Source organism: Alosa pseudoharengus, unplaced genomic scaffold (genome assembly GCF_046254945.1).
Source record: "Alosa pseudoharengus isolate Yale_2024_CS ecotype anadromous, Long Island Sound unplaced genomic scaffold, YU_APseudo_1.1 YU_APseudo_1.1_scf_7, whole genome shotgun sequence".
Lineage (NCBI taxonomy): Eukaryota > Metazoa > Chordata > Actinopteri > Clupeiformes > Clupeidae > Alosa > Alosa pseudoharengus.
Window position 1 is genome coordinate 11,644,436 of NW_027468859.1, and position 13,938 is coordinate 11,658,373.

The 13,938-nt window shown below is 38.6% G+C and overlaps 1 protein-coding gene and 1 long non-coding RNA gene across 2 annotated transcripts; one reads left to right on the top strand and one right to left on the bottom strand.

The window, feature by feature from the left end:
• Positions 1-1,135: 1,135 nt before the first annotated feature.
• LOC143109733 (uncharacterized) lies at positions 1,136-2,354 on the bottom strand. Its single transcript, XR_012983945.1, has 3 exons — positions 2,300-2,354; positions 1,328-1,390; positions 1,136-1,248 (listed from the first exon to the last, which is right to left on the bottom strand). It is a non-coding gene; the product is annotated as an uncharacterized LOC143109733 (long non-coding RNA).
• A 7,488-nt stretch (positions 2,355-9,842) lies between these two features.
• On the top strand, positions 9,843-11,183 carry LOC143110338 (uncharacterized). Its single transcript, XM_076273209.1, has 5 exons — positions 9,843-9,864; positions 9,922-10,070; positions 10,358-10,532; positions 10,631-10,812; positions 11,068-11,183. Exons 1-5 carry the CDS (start codon positions 9,843-9,845, stop codon positions 11,170-11,172), a joined length of 633 nt encoding a protein of 210 aa, XP_076129324.1. The 3' UTR covers positions 11,173-11,183.
• The last annotated feature ends 2,755 nt before the right edge of the window (positions 11,184-13,938 follow it).

A 13,938-nucleotide genomic window follows, 5' to 3' on the forward strand; every position in this document is an offset into this window, starting at 1 on the left:
CCTCAATGACTGGTCATTGGGGTGCTTCCACTGAAGTCCATCTCTGGAGAGATTTGTGCATTCTTTAACAAAAGGTTGAAAAAAGCAGCTCATCTCTGGCTTCTTAGAGCCAAACCACAGGGCACACAACAGCACATGCTTATCCCTACTCTCGGGCGGTATTTCATTTACACAGCACAGAATTGGCCAAACATTACATTTGGATGAACGAAACACTGGCACACCATCACTGTTGAATGTTAGAGTTAGAAAATCTTCCTCACTTTCAGACCTCAACATCCGATATAGGGTACCATCATATATATCATTTATTCCAATCCTGTTGCTGTCACTGGCATGAAAACAGATACCATGCATTCCCTGGTTCTCAAGGATATCTTGGATCTGGTTTGTCAATGGAATACTTAGAAAGTAATTCCTATCATGTAGGCTTTTTTCGACACTTATGGATAAGTGACACTTTACACACGTGAGTGTTTCATCATGTGCCTGTGGCATGCCAAGATAACTGGTGCAAACACTGCAATAATGATGACACTCAATTTGATCTATAATGCCAGTCAGGGGTTTGTCTAAAAAGTACTTGCTTGAGGGAATTGCACTTTTTCCAGCAGAAACCAATTTCAAAAGCTTGAGTAGATCAGCCATTAAAACACCGGTTGTGTTGTGTTTGAGGGCAAAGGACACAATGGAGATGAAACTCTGCTCTTCTGTCAATCCCTGGGAGAGGATATCCTAGAATAACAGGAAAATTAAATGTTAACTTATGACACACTGATAGATTTTATATTTTCTTATTAACAGTTATAGAGTGATTACTTGCACTATTTGTGTTACCTGTGTTAGTGTGAAAGGCTCTCCTCTCTGCTCTCTGAGTTGTCTTTCACAGGCATCTTCACTGTTTCCCTACGGAGGACATACCAAGAAAAACTTCAGGACAATAAAACAAACAGCTAGATACTACACAGAGGCTAAATGAAACATGGAAGAATACTGTTCAGCTTAGCTTTGCCTCACCTGTGCCAGTGTGAAAGACTCCATCCGCAGATCTTCCATTTCGCTGGTATGCTCACCATTTTCCTAAGAAAGACAAACAGTCAAAATAGGTAGCGAAAGTGTGTATGTGTGTGTGTGTGTGTGTGTGTGTTTGGGGTAGGGTGGGGGTATTTGAGCTATTTGTCTTACTTGTGCCAATGTGGAAGGCTCCTCACTATGATGATCTCTTTCCCAGTTATCCTCGCTATCATTCTATAGGAGGAATAAAACAACAAAAGCTCAAAATTAAGGAAAGAGAACGAGACAGAGAGAGATTGTAGCCTTGTCTTACCGGTGACAGAGTGAAAGGCTCTCCTCTTGACTCTTGGCTTTTGGTGGCATACTCATAGTCTTCCTATAACAAACCACATTTTTCAATTCATGCATGCATTCACAAAATGTGACAAACAGATTTGGAGATAGTTCCATTATATTTCTTATGCAAAACATAGCTAGCCTACTGTCAGGACTCCCACTCTCAAAAATAAAAGACCACATGTTTATTATGCAGGATTATCACAATGTGCAATCAGAAGTGAAATATGATATGGTCAACTCCTTAAAGGATAAATTCAGAGTTAATTAGCCCATTTGCCTGTTCTTTAAGGCTGCCGAGTGCTGTCGGTTCGTATCAGAACAATGGCATTTAGTACAGCATAGATCGAATTTGCAAACTAGACGCTAATGCTAACAGATGGGGAATAAAAAAAACAAAACTTTAATGCCATCATAATGTTAGCCTTGACTGCCGTTTTGCAAAATGAAACACAATGATTAAGGATTAAGTGTTTATTCACTCCAGATCCCTTTAAGTGTGCAAGTAGGTAGATACTGTAAGTGTAGGATACATAAGTTAGAAGTTATACAAACTGAATACTCATAATGTTATGCATTAATAAATGCTGCAGATGGTTTAAGTAAGACTAAGGTACTCAATGAGGTTTCAGTGTAGGCAAAACATTCAAGTCAAGGGTGGTTTACATGTTTGTTAAGAAGTGTAATTGCATTGTGGAATTGTTTCTCTCTAAGCCGGGAAACTACTACACCACTTGCCATATCTCAAAATGATGAATCAGTGCAGAGTGTCTTTTATTTTTAATGACCCTTAATGGCCTTCTATTGGTTGATGTGGGAGAAGCAGAGGAGTTACACTCATCTTTTTGTTACAGTAAGTCTAGTAAGCTACAAGTAATGTATTATGCTACAAATTGTAGACAGTAACACCATGATCTGACAAACAAAAACACCCGGTTAGGGTACTTACATTTTGCTGGGCGTGCTGTTTCAATATGTTGGACAGAGTGTGTTGGATTTTCCTGATAAAGTGAGAAGTAGAAAAAAATTGCAAATTAATAAGAGATGAGTCATGGTTATGGTTATCTCTAACCATGGCCTAGGCTATATGTAGCCTATACTATAGAACGTCAGAAGTTTATGGTTGAAAATATTTGATCTGCAGCTAAGTCTAAATGCCCTAATTGAAAATAAATGTTATGTTTGAATAACTTAATTATTCGTCAGTAAGGGGCAGCCTTCATTAACCTGACTCTTGCCAGATGAATTTCGTTCTGCTCCATACATCCATCTGGAGATGTATTTCAAAAAGCAGTACCTTATCAAAAATCCTTTAAACCACTTGTGTCATCTTTATTGATGTGCGACCTCAACCACTCACATTGAAACCAAACTGTGACACTGAGGAGAGTTCTCCACTACATCACATCTATTCAAATCCTGTCGGGCAATCCTAATTTTCTTGATAATTTTCTTCTCTGTTGAAATCCCTCTCATCAGGAGCGAGTCCAGATGAATGGATGGAGCTCGATGGAACATGTGGAGCTTGGTGGAACTACTTTCATCTGGCGAGAGCCAGGTTAAGCCTTCATTGGGTCAGCAGAACATTGGCATGTGGAAAATATTAACCACAAGCCACAAATGAAGTGTGCCTGTGCTTTTAATAAAAAAATATTTGGTTTGAACAATATAAAAACAAAAAATGGGGTGTGGCCATTAAATAATCATCAAGCTGAAATTTCTAGGCCTATCTGTTATTGCAATAATCAAGCATGTTACTGTATCTGCCTAATTCTTCTGCCTATCCTGCCCCCTTTGAAAAGCTATTGCCTCTCTTAACTCAAGCTATAGGCTATTTTTCTTTATTCGGGGCAGATAGGTCAATGACTTCCCTGCTGAAAAAAAAAACAGCCTGACCAGCTTATGATGGTTTGCTGGTTTAAGCTGTGTTTTTCTCAAGAGTTTTTCTGGTTTAGCTGGTTGACCCAGTTTAGGATGGTCATGTAGTTGGAGGTTGACTGGCCAATCCAGCAATGTCCAGCTTAATGGCTGGTCAAACCATCATCACCATCTTAAACCATCAATGTAAGCTTGATATGCTGGTCACCAGCATGACCAACATAAACCAGCACACTCACATATGACTAGCTTGTCAGACCAACATGACCAGCTTCCTAAGATGGTCACACCAGCAAGTCCAAGTGGTGGCCCAACCAGTAGACCAGCAAAGACCAGCACAAACTGATGAAAAAACAGCTGAGACCAGCCAAAACCAGCCACCAGCTTAGGCTGGTTTTTAGCTGTTTTTTTTCCAGCAGGGTTAGGCCTAATTACCTAGGCCTAGGCCACATGTTTGATGTCATAAAAAAATACACTAATATCCATTCCTAATGTTTAGATTAAATGTGGCATAATTTATGTAGTTTTTAAACTCAGACCTCAATCATTTTTTTAAACTCAGACCTTAATCATTTTGGATTGACTTTCATTGGAGGAGACTATTAACCTGACTCCGCCAGATAGGAGACTATGCAAAAATGTCATGCAATCTCATCAGCCTAACAAAATTCGGCAGGCTCTATGCCTGTTTTGATAGATTTATCCTTCCTCATTTGTGAACTGTTGCGAAGCAAAGTTGCATTAAGAGATGGTAGCCTAATGTATGGCTACATAAATTACTCCAATATATTCTTAAATGAATGAATGAATAAATATTGAGTTACCAGTCTACTCCAAACTGTGATAACAGTCAAGGGATTCTGAAAATTGTTGCCTGTAGCCTAAAGATAAACCCAAAGTAGGCTAAGTATGCATAGCCTACAAACCTTTTTTTCCATCGTGATAAGGTGCGACGAGGAATATTTTCTTTCAGCCATTAATTTTTTTCGCAGTGTTTACTTTTTAACATAATTAAAAACAGTGAATAATGCGATTCAGGATAGGCCTACTAGAGCGACGCTGCGCGCTCAATCCTGCTCCCCGCCTCTCGCGAAACACCGTGAGATCTCCATCTTCCAATGAGACAGCTGCGACGTTTGAATCGAAGTGTGTAGTCAGGAGAGGCCGGAGAGGCAGCAAGGAGTGAGCGAGAACGTACGAGCCTGTTGGAAAAGACCTTACATCACTTTTATAATGGAAGAAACAAGAGGTAAGGAGTGTTATAAACATTTCGTAATACTGTTTTTGCATTCATTCCCGTGTAATCAGTTTTTGGATACTTGACCAATATTACAGCACTGCAGCATGCAAGATCTAGCGTTGGTTGTTGGTGGTGGTGGTGGTTTGTGTGGGGGTAATGTTCAAAACCGCTAGCATATCTCCAGAGACAACTTAAGGATATTTGATACTGTATCTCCGTGCGTGCTAGCAACTAACAGAAGACAACTGTTGAAAAAGCAGAAATGGCACTTTCACATGATATCTTGGGTACACGTGTAACCCAACGGGATCGCAAAGTAGGACTTACAAAACGAAGTATAACACTGCTAAGAATCTGCTGCACTCAAATTGCACCGTTTTGCTGTTAATGCAGTCTTCTTGACCAGTCACACCTTGTAAACAACCTAGTCAAAACAGAAGTAGGTATCACATTTCGGGTATTTCCCAGAATTGGGGCCTATTTCTGTCCACAGGGTGTAATTCTATTAAAAACACATTATTTCTAATAATGTTTAGCATCACTAATTAGTATAAAGAAAAACAAGCCTAGACTTTTTTAATGGTTGCTCCTACTCATGATTTAGACACATTTTATTGGTATTTTATGGTACAATATCAGTGTTTTGGTGTTGTCCGCAACCAGAGTTTTCACATATTGTGCCATATCTCAAACATTGTTTATCAAAAATAAATGTAAAAAATCATGCTTATGAATTAAATGTTATCTGAACTAATGAACTGCATGCACACATTATGCATATATATGCATTTCCTGCTTTATTTTGCTTAATGTTTGCCTGTCCCATGGTTTAGCCGTCATTACCAGCACACTCCATATAAAGGCACTTTGCTACTGTTTTTTCATCAAAAAAATATTTGGTAACCATGGTCACCTAATATCACAGTGGAATACATGGGTGTCAAGCAGAAAGATTGATGCCTTGATGTTCAGAAACATAAGAAAATCTACTCTTTATCCCTCGTTTTGGGCATGTACACTTATTATGTGTCATTACCATACGCATTGTATTTCTGTATTTTTGAATATTCCTGAAATTTTAAAATGACTTTAATAGTTTAAATGATGTAGTTTACATGTAGAAAGCTAGCTATACTTGCATGGTGATAATTTTTGCTTCTCAGGGTAGTTTTTCGGTATAAATGTCATCACCAGCACAGTCATTACCAGCACATTATAGCTTTAAATGTAGTGGTAATGACAACTGTGTTGGTGATGACATTTTTGCAGATACATTTAAAGTACTCTTTTTAAAAGAAATAAGTTTTTTTTTTTTCACAAAGTCAGTTCAACTTGGGTTTCTAAATTATAAACATTTAATTGCAATAGATTACGATCAGTGATTTGTCATCACCGCAACAAATGTCATTACCAGAACTGCAATGTCATCACCATCACCATGCATATTTTTGCCAATAGATTGTGTATAAATTACAATAAATCACATTAATTAGATATTTTTGACAATGTTGGACAGTCTAAATTGCCACTGGATGAAAACAGATATGATATATGGCATTTATTTCAAATAAATGAAATTCCAAGCCAGGGTCGAGTGAAAAAATCAAAAAATAAGATACTTAAACGACCTTAATTCATGTTGTAAGTAAAGTTCAACAATTCTAATAAGTTCAAGATAAACTATACTTCATGTGAAACCATAATTGATCATTGATTGATCATTGATTGACTATTTCATCTTTAAAATGTACATATTAGATGATGTGATGGTAATGACATTTACCTGAAAAATGACAAAAAATCATAAATTCCCTTATATTGTGGTCTCAACCAAGCTCACAAGGTTACTCCTATCAAAATGACTGATAACTTGATGCATACCAATTAGTAAAATTTTGAATTTTATTTTTCAAAATTTCAGTAACCCAAATAGGCCCGAAATCTGAGAAATGCCCTTTCCTTGGTGATATTTTCTTTAGAACTCGTAAGTTCTATCCTGAGACAAACGACATTCTGGGACTTTTCATCCTCTGTGCACAGAGATTCACCTACTAGCGCTTCATAAAAGAAAAGTTTGTTGATAGGCTATTTGGGGCACATTAAGCGACAGTCCAATTTCTTAGTAGTACTGGTAACAGCAAGTGGCCTTGCAGTAGGCAAGTATTTCTTATCTAGTTTTAGGAAATGGCAACTGAAAGGTCTGTGTGCCCTGAAAATCAACCACTTTAAAAAAAAAAAAAAAAAAAAATGTGTTTAAAGTCTATAAAGCCCATGCGGACACGCAGAGAAAAATAGAACTCTTCTATTTCAAGGGGTCTCTGCTGTTCTGCTGTGCAGAACACTACATGGTGTAAATGGCCTAATCTGATAACAAGTAGACGAAAACAGACCAAAACCATGCACTACCTGTGCACTACAGGTATTGGTGTGAATGCAGTGTTACATGGTGATAAAATATGTACTACCGTATTCATACATCCTTTCTTCATTTTTCCTCCATTCTTTTAGTGGCAGAAACACCAGCCAGGAAGTTTGCTGTGGTACAATGGTCAGAAGGAGATGACAAGGGCAAGTTAAGTGATGTCAAAACTGATGCCATCATTGGCTATGATGACACAAAAATGGGCCCTGATGGGCTTCCTTTAAGCCTGTATCTGGCTTCAGTTGAGTGGCGACGTGGGAAGAGGCCACAAGGAGGTTATCCTCATTATGCAGCTAATGTGAAGTTTGTTTGTTGAACCGTAAGGTTTAGGAGGACCATTTTTTTTTTGTATGTTGATCTCAAGGGGCCATGTCAACCCATTCCATAACCTCATTTCATGTATAGCGCCACCTAGTTAAACACAAAAAAGTAAAAATGAGGTGTTGTAATCGCAGGTATCTGTGACCTAACATAGTCAAAACTGCACGAAATTGGAAGTGTAGGATCATTATGACACCCTCTGAATGCACGCCAAGTTTCGTGGAATTCCGTTCATGGGGGGCCACACAATAAATTAATTTATGTTACTATACACCAACTGGCCTGTAGGTGGCCGGAGACAGTTTTCTGTGAATATCTCGAGAACCGTAGGGCCTAGGACAGGGGTTCCCAAACTTTTCAACCCGCGACCCCCAAAATAACCGTGCCAGAGATTGGCGACCCCCACTATCCCTGGATGTGACTCAAAAAATAAAATAAAATGTGCGCACCGGCCATACGCACTAGGCTTATCCAAACACGGGCTTAACGACAACACAAAAGAACAGAGCAGCCTGTTATGATTTTACATATAGAACTTTACTATATGATAAAAGCAGAATACCTTAGTCAAAAAATAATATCCATGAGTGCACATTATTGCTGTCATGTGCAAACTTTACTTTAATTTCCATTTTAAAGCAACACCAAAGCACTTTTCCTGTCGCACGCACGCTTGTTTATACAGCACTGGCTTTGGAAATAACGATGTCTACAGACAAGGTAGAGTACGTTGCATGATTTTATGAAAGTATAATGTATTGCGACATCAGAAGCAAGTCAAATTTGTAGTTTCTTATGTCTCATTCCATCGAACTAAAGATCCGCTACCCGATCTGGCAATAGTGCGGTTATAGCCGATAGAGGGTCGCGAAGAGAATGCAGAAGTCCCGTTCACCCTGTTACGAGTTGATGATTTTGGAAACAGTATTTTAATGTACAAAAAATTATTTGGTGTTGCTTTAACAGAAGAATATCTCAGTCAGGGTAATATCCACAAACTGTTGTAAACATATGTACATTGTTGCTGCGCAAATTTAAATTTTGGCAACTACGTTTCAGCGTTAATCTCATCTAATGAGATGGATGCGCGCTATGCGCGGAACACAGAAAGTCCATTCTTGGTTTAATTGTGGAGATGGCCACACGGAGATCATCCTCCACATTTAGACGCGATCTGTATTTGTTTTTAATATATGTCAGTGCAAAGAACGGCGTCAGTACGTCCATCGCGGCCTTGGATAGCTGTGGATATTCCCTCTCGACTGAAATCCAGAAATCAGCAAGCGTCTTGGAATTAAAATCTGTCTTTAAAGTGCGGTCACATGACAGCTCAACCAGTGCGTCCTCCATGCCGGCTGACAGATGACTTGCGGTGGTTACAGTGAATGGTGATCTTATCCAGTCAGAATTTTTCAGAATTTTTTTTTTTCCAAATTTATTTGATTTATGGAAATCATTTCGCGACCCACCCCTCGCCGTCCCGCGACCCCCTCGCGACCCCCACTTTGGGAACCCCTGGCCTAGGAGGTCCACCTTTTTTTTGTATGTTGATCTCAAGGGGCCATGTCAACCCATCCCATTACCACTTATTTCATGTATAGCGCCACCTAGTTAAAAATTAAAAAGCAAAAAATTAGGTGTTTTCATCACAATATCTCTGGCTGACATGGTCAAAACTGCACGAAATTGAAAGTGTAGGATCATTATGACACCCTCCGAATGCATGCCAAGTTTTGTGTACTTTTGTTCATGGGGGGCCTTACAATAAAACAATTTATGTGTACATTTAGTGACGTACACCAACAAGGATTCCCGGGACACTGAAAGACCGGGGTACACAAAACTTGGTGGGCATGTAACCCCACATGGATAGCATGGAACTGTCATTTTTCGTTTTGATCTGTAGCCCCCCCGCTGGACTGGACCCCCCGAAAGGAGGGTAGGCCAGACACAGTTCTCTGTGAATATCTTGAGAACTGTAGGGCCTAGGATGACCATTTTTTCCGTATATTTGCCTCCAGGGGTCATGTTAGCCCAGTTCATGTGCACACATGTGCACAAACAGATACACACACACACACACATTCACAGTAATCATGACACATACTCACACAGTAGACATATGTACGCTTCCATGCACAGGCACATACGCAGGCACGCACACACACACACACACACACACACACACACACACACACACACACTCACACACACACACACACCCACACACATAACATAAACATAACACAAACAATCAAGAATTTCTCATAATTATGAACAGGCAAGATGGAGGTGGGGTTGTATAAAATGAATTTTACATGTGAAATCTATGAACTAATCATGTTTTGGTACTTGTTGTCTAGCAGATACCAGTGAGAATTGAGTGTGGATAATGCAATTTAGTGAGACAGTTAGAATCATATAGGCCTTTCAGCGTGATTTCTTTTTGTGGAAAAAATGTGCTGGACTGGGCGGCGGTCATATTTTGTACCGCTCTGCGGTACATCTAGTTTAATCAGTAGGTGTAAATACACATTATTCTCTTTAATATACATTTTTAATAGACGTTTGTCATTCTACCCATGATAAAATTCTGCCATCATAGATAGATTTGCAGTTTACAGTTTAGAGATGTCGTTATCATGGTGTCATTGTAAAATCATGTTGTATCCTCATTTTGTATGTGACTGTCTTTCCCTCTCTACTGTAGGTTCTCGTTATGAGGCCACACGAAAATTGAATGAGCTAACAAAAAGCAATAAGCCAGCCCCACAAACAAAGAGGATCTCTGTGCCCCCCAAGAAGTATGGGGAAGAATCAGACGACACAGACACGGAAGTTCCTCAACAAACAGATAAGGTAGTGTGAATTTGCCATCAGATTATTTTGATCATGTCATTCCAGTGATGTGGGACAGCATCATTCCAGTAATGGGAACCTCCAGCAGGCCAGTGAATCGATTTACACCGCATTTGCACTTTAAAGCTATGCACATACATGTGGAGTGTTTGTGGCACACTCACTATCAGTCATTTTTTCAAAGCTGATGCGGATGTACATTCTTGATTCACATGTTAGTTATTGATTCCGTTGTGCATGTTTCAATTAATATTTATTTAATTAATTCTAGCTTCTTTTTTGACCAGAGGTTAAAAGTCTCCCAGACTGATCCTGCAAAGGAGTTTCTGAAGATGTATGGTGGGATACCACAAACTTCATCAGATGAGATCAACAACCTGAAAAAAACTGTCTCTGCTTTGACCCAGAAAAACATAGACTTGGAGAAAGAATGCCAAAAGTGGAAAGACTTGGTTCTTCAAGGTATCTTGTTTATTATGTACTGGTTGTAGAAATTTTTTTCTTAAGGATCAGTGATAGCTAATTCTGTTTACCTGTATTTTTTCTGTCATTGTGTCTAGATGTGCCAGGACTCATTTTTGGCATGAAGAAGATTATATGCCAGCCTGCCTCTCCCAGGACGCCCGGATCAGAGGACTGTCCTTCACAGTGTCTTCCCTATTTCACTCAGCCCACCTCCAGCCCCTCATCTACTGTTTCAACACAGTCTAGTTCACCTTCAGCCAGCTCCCAGTCATCAAAGGTGATTTCTTTTTAGAAATTAATACATGATAGAGAATTGTTTGGGATGCTTGTTATGAGTTCGGCAGATATACTTTATTTATCCAACTATATCAGTAAGTATCTGTTGTGCTGTACAGAAGAACTACAGAAGATTTTATTGAATAATTGACACATTGGCACACAGTCTAAGCTTATACATTTGTCTATGGCTCCAAAGTATGTATTAATATGTGCACTGACCAGATGTTTTCTGTTTAACTAATGTCCTCCTCAGATGGCAATTGATGCTGGGAGTGGAGACATGGATACAACTAGTTCTTCACCATCAAAGGTGACTTGTCTTAATGAATATTATATAGATGGTCAGGCATGCTTGTAATGTGTAGGGCAATCGTGATTATACTGTATGTATAGTGTGTGTGTGTGTGTGTGTGTGTGCACTTCTTTATGTGTTTTCTTTCTGTGCCCAGTATTAACACATTATATAAGACAACCAGGTTGTGTTAGTGGAAGCCCTTTTTAAAGGCCAATACATTCTGATTTTATATACAAAATCATACAGTAATTTACCAAGTTATATGGTTTTTTCATATCCTAAAATTTTATCTTTAAGCCCTTTGTTTAACACCTGCTCTTTGTTTAACACATTTTTCTTCCTTTAAAGGTTGAGATCTTGAAAGGCAGCGGTGTCATGGTGGATAAGCTTGCATGGGCTTACGCAGTTAATGCAAATTCATGTACAACATTTGTAAGACAACTGCTTACAGCTGTATTCCCCCCTGAAGTGCTTCTAGCCAGTAATCTTCGGGGAACCAACAAGGGGAAGGGAGAGGCTCGTCTCCCCCTTGAGAAGACCAAAGTTGATGCCATCTACAGTAGGTTCAGTGTTATCAATAGCTGTTATGATACTGATCTCTGCTGTGAATGTCAAGTATAGCCTACTAACTTTTGCATTCTTTGGGTTTGTTTGTTAAAGATGCAACTCTGGAGAGATGGCCGGGTACCCCTCTGTCCCTGATAGGGAGCAGCATCAACAGGAAGATAACAGAGATGCGGAATAAAGTTAAGCAACAGAAATGAGAACATTGAAATGTACGTTTTGTTCTTAATATCACAGTTCAGTTCATAAATATTACGTACAGTTATGGACAGTATGAATGAGTTCATTATACCACTTAAAATGGCACTTTATCTCCTAAATTGTGGGAATGGCAGAAAGCTGCAATGTCTGCCATTGATGTTGAAAATAACGTGCCTAACCATCATGTTTTTGATAGGATCAGTAATAGTAGATACAGTTAGTAGAAGTGCAAGGGAACTATTTGTCAGTAGAGGTTTCAAATAAATTTGGTTAAAATCCCTGTGTGTATTGCTCTTTAATCACACAATGATACTCATACAAAGCATATATTGTACATATATGCAACACATATAGGAAACATCAGTGTGTAAATATGTATTACTCATATATCATTTCCTTTTACATATCAAAATCTTATCAAAACCATATAAAAACTTCACAGTTTCTATATACATTTTATCTGTGTTACATACACAAATCTATCAGTAATGGTGGTTTATCATATAGGAACAACACAATATTACTCATGAAAAACATATACTTCACATATAAGAAGCATGTATTAAATGTCAGACAAACATATACAAAACTTAATGTGTACATGTGTATAACATATATATACTTTTTATTTCTAATATCAAAATCTTATCAAAACCATATGAAGACTGCATTGTTTTTATATACATTGCATGTGTGTTACATGCACAAATCTGGTTGTAATGGTGTTTTATCATATAGGAATAATACTAAAACGTTATATAAAATATTCTAAAATGTACATCTCTCATGTACTGAAAGTATATGTCACTGTATAATTTACTTAGTCAGTTCATGTAGATGTGTGCTTTATTCATACATGAGGGAAATATGAAATGGGCCACTTTTGTGATATGTGCCACATAAGATTTTCATAGCCATATGTGTTTCTGGCAGTAAGGGTTTTGTATAAGACTTTTGTATTCATCCTTTTAGAAGTTTTATGTATTTCTTTTTCGTATGGGATAAAGTGAGTTCACACCCATGTTGGGGGGGTGGGTGGGCGTTATGGGGTACATGTAGTAATATGCTTTTATGTGTTTTATGTATGTTTTGTCTCTTACCTCCCTTGTGTGTTGTGGCCACGTGAATCTTTGTATGGTTTTGTATATGCTGTCTCCATTATAACTATATATCCTCTCTGCAAATATGGGTGCCTGTCTTAATTTTGCAAGTTTGAATGTCAAAGGACTAGGCCGACCCAATAAGATCAATAAGGTTTTAGCTCATTTGGAACATACAAATTGCCTTCCTTCAAGAAACGCATTTATCTCTTTGTGACCATGCAAAACTTAGAAGGAAGTGGGTTTCCCAAAGTTTCCATTAACTTTTTAATACTAGAGCCAGAGGGACTGCTATCCTCATGCATTGAAGTGTTGCTTTTACTGCCTCAGATGTCATTTCGAATAGAAACGGGAGATATGTTATTGTGACTGGAACCCTGTTTAATACTCCTGGTGGTGTTGGCCAACCTCTATGCTCCTAACTATGATGATGAAGGTTTTTTTGTTAGATTTCTCTCATCTATCCCAAATCTTGACTCTCATTATCTGATCATTGGAGGGGACTTTAACATTTGCCTAAACCCAACGCTGGACAGGTCATCCCAGAGACAAATAGCTACATCTAGATCTGCCAAGGTGATTAACAACTTCCTCAAAGACTATGGAATGACTGATGTATGGCGTACCCTCAACCCATATACAAGGTCCTATTCTTTCTTCTCTAATGTTCACCAAACCTTTTCTCGTATAGACTATATTTTGTTAGACAAAAGGCTTCTGCCATTAGTTAGGGATTGTTCATACAAAGCAATTGTCATCTCTGATCACTCGCCACTTTCTCTCACATTGGAATTTAAACATATGCCCCTTATTCGTCCACGGTGGAGGTTTAATACCAATATGCTCTCTGCTGAGGATATGGTCCAGTTTATTGCCACCAACATTGATGTTTATATCAAGACTAACTCTCTTCCTGGTGTATCCCACAGGACAGTCTGGGAAGCTTTCAAAGCATACATGAGGG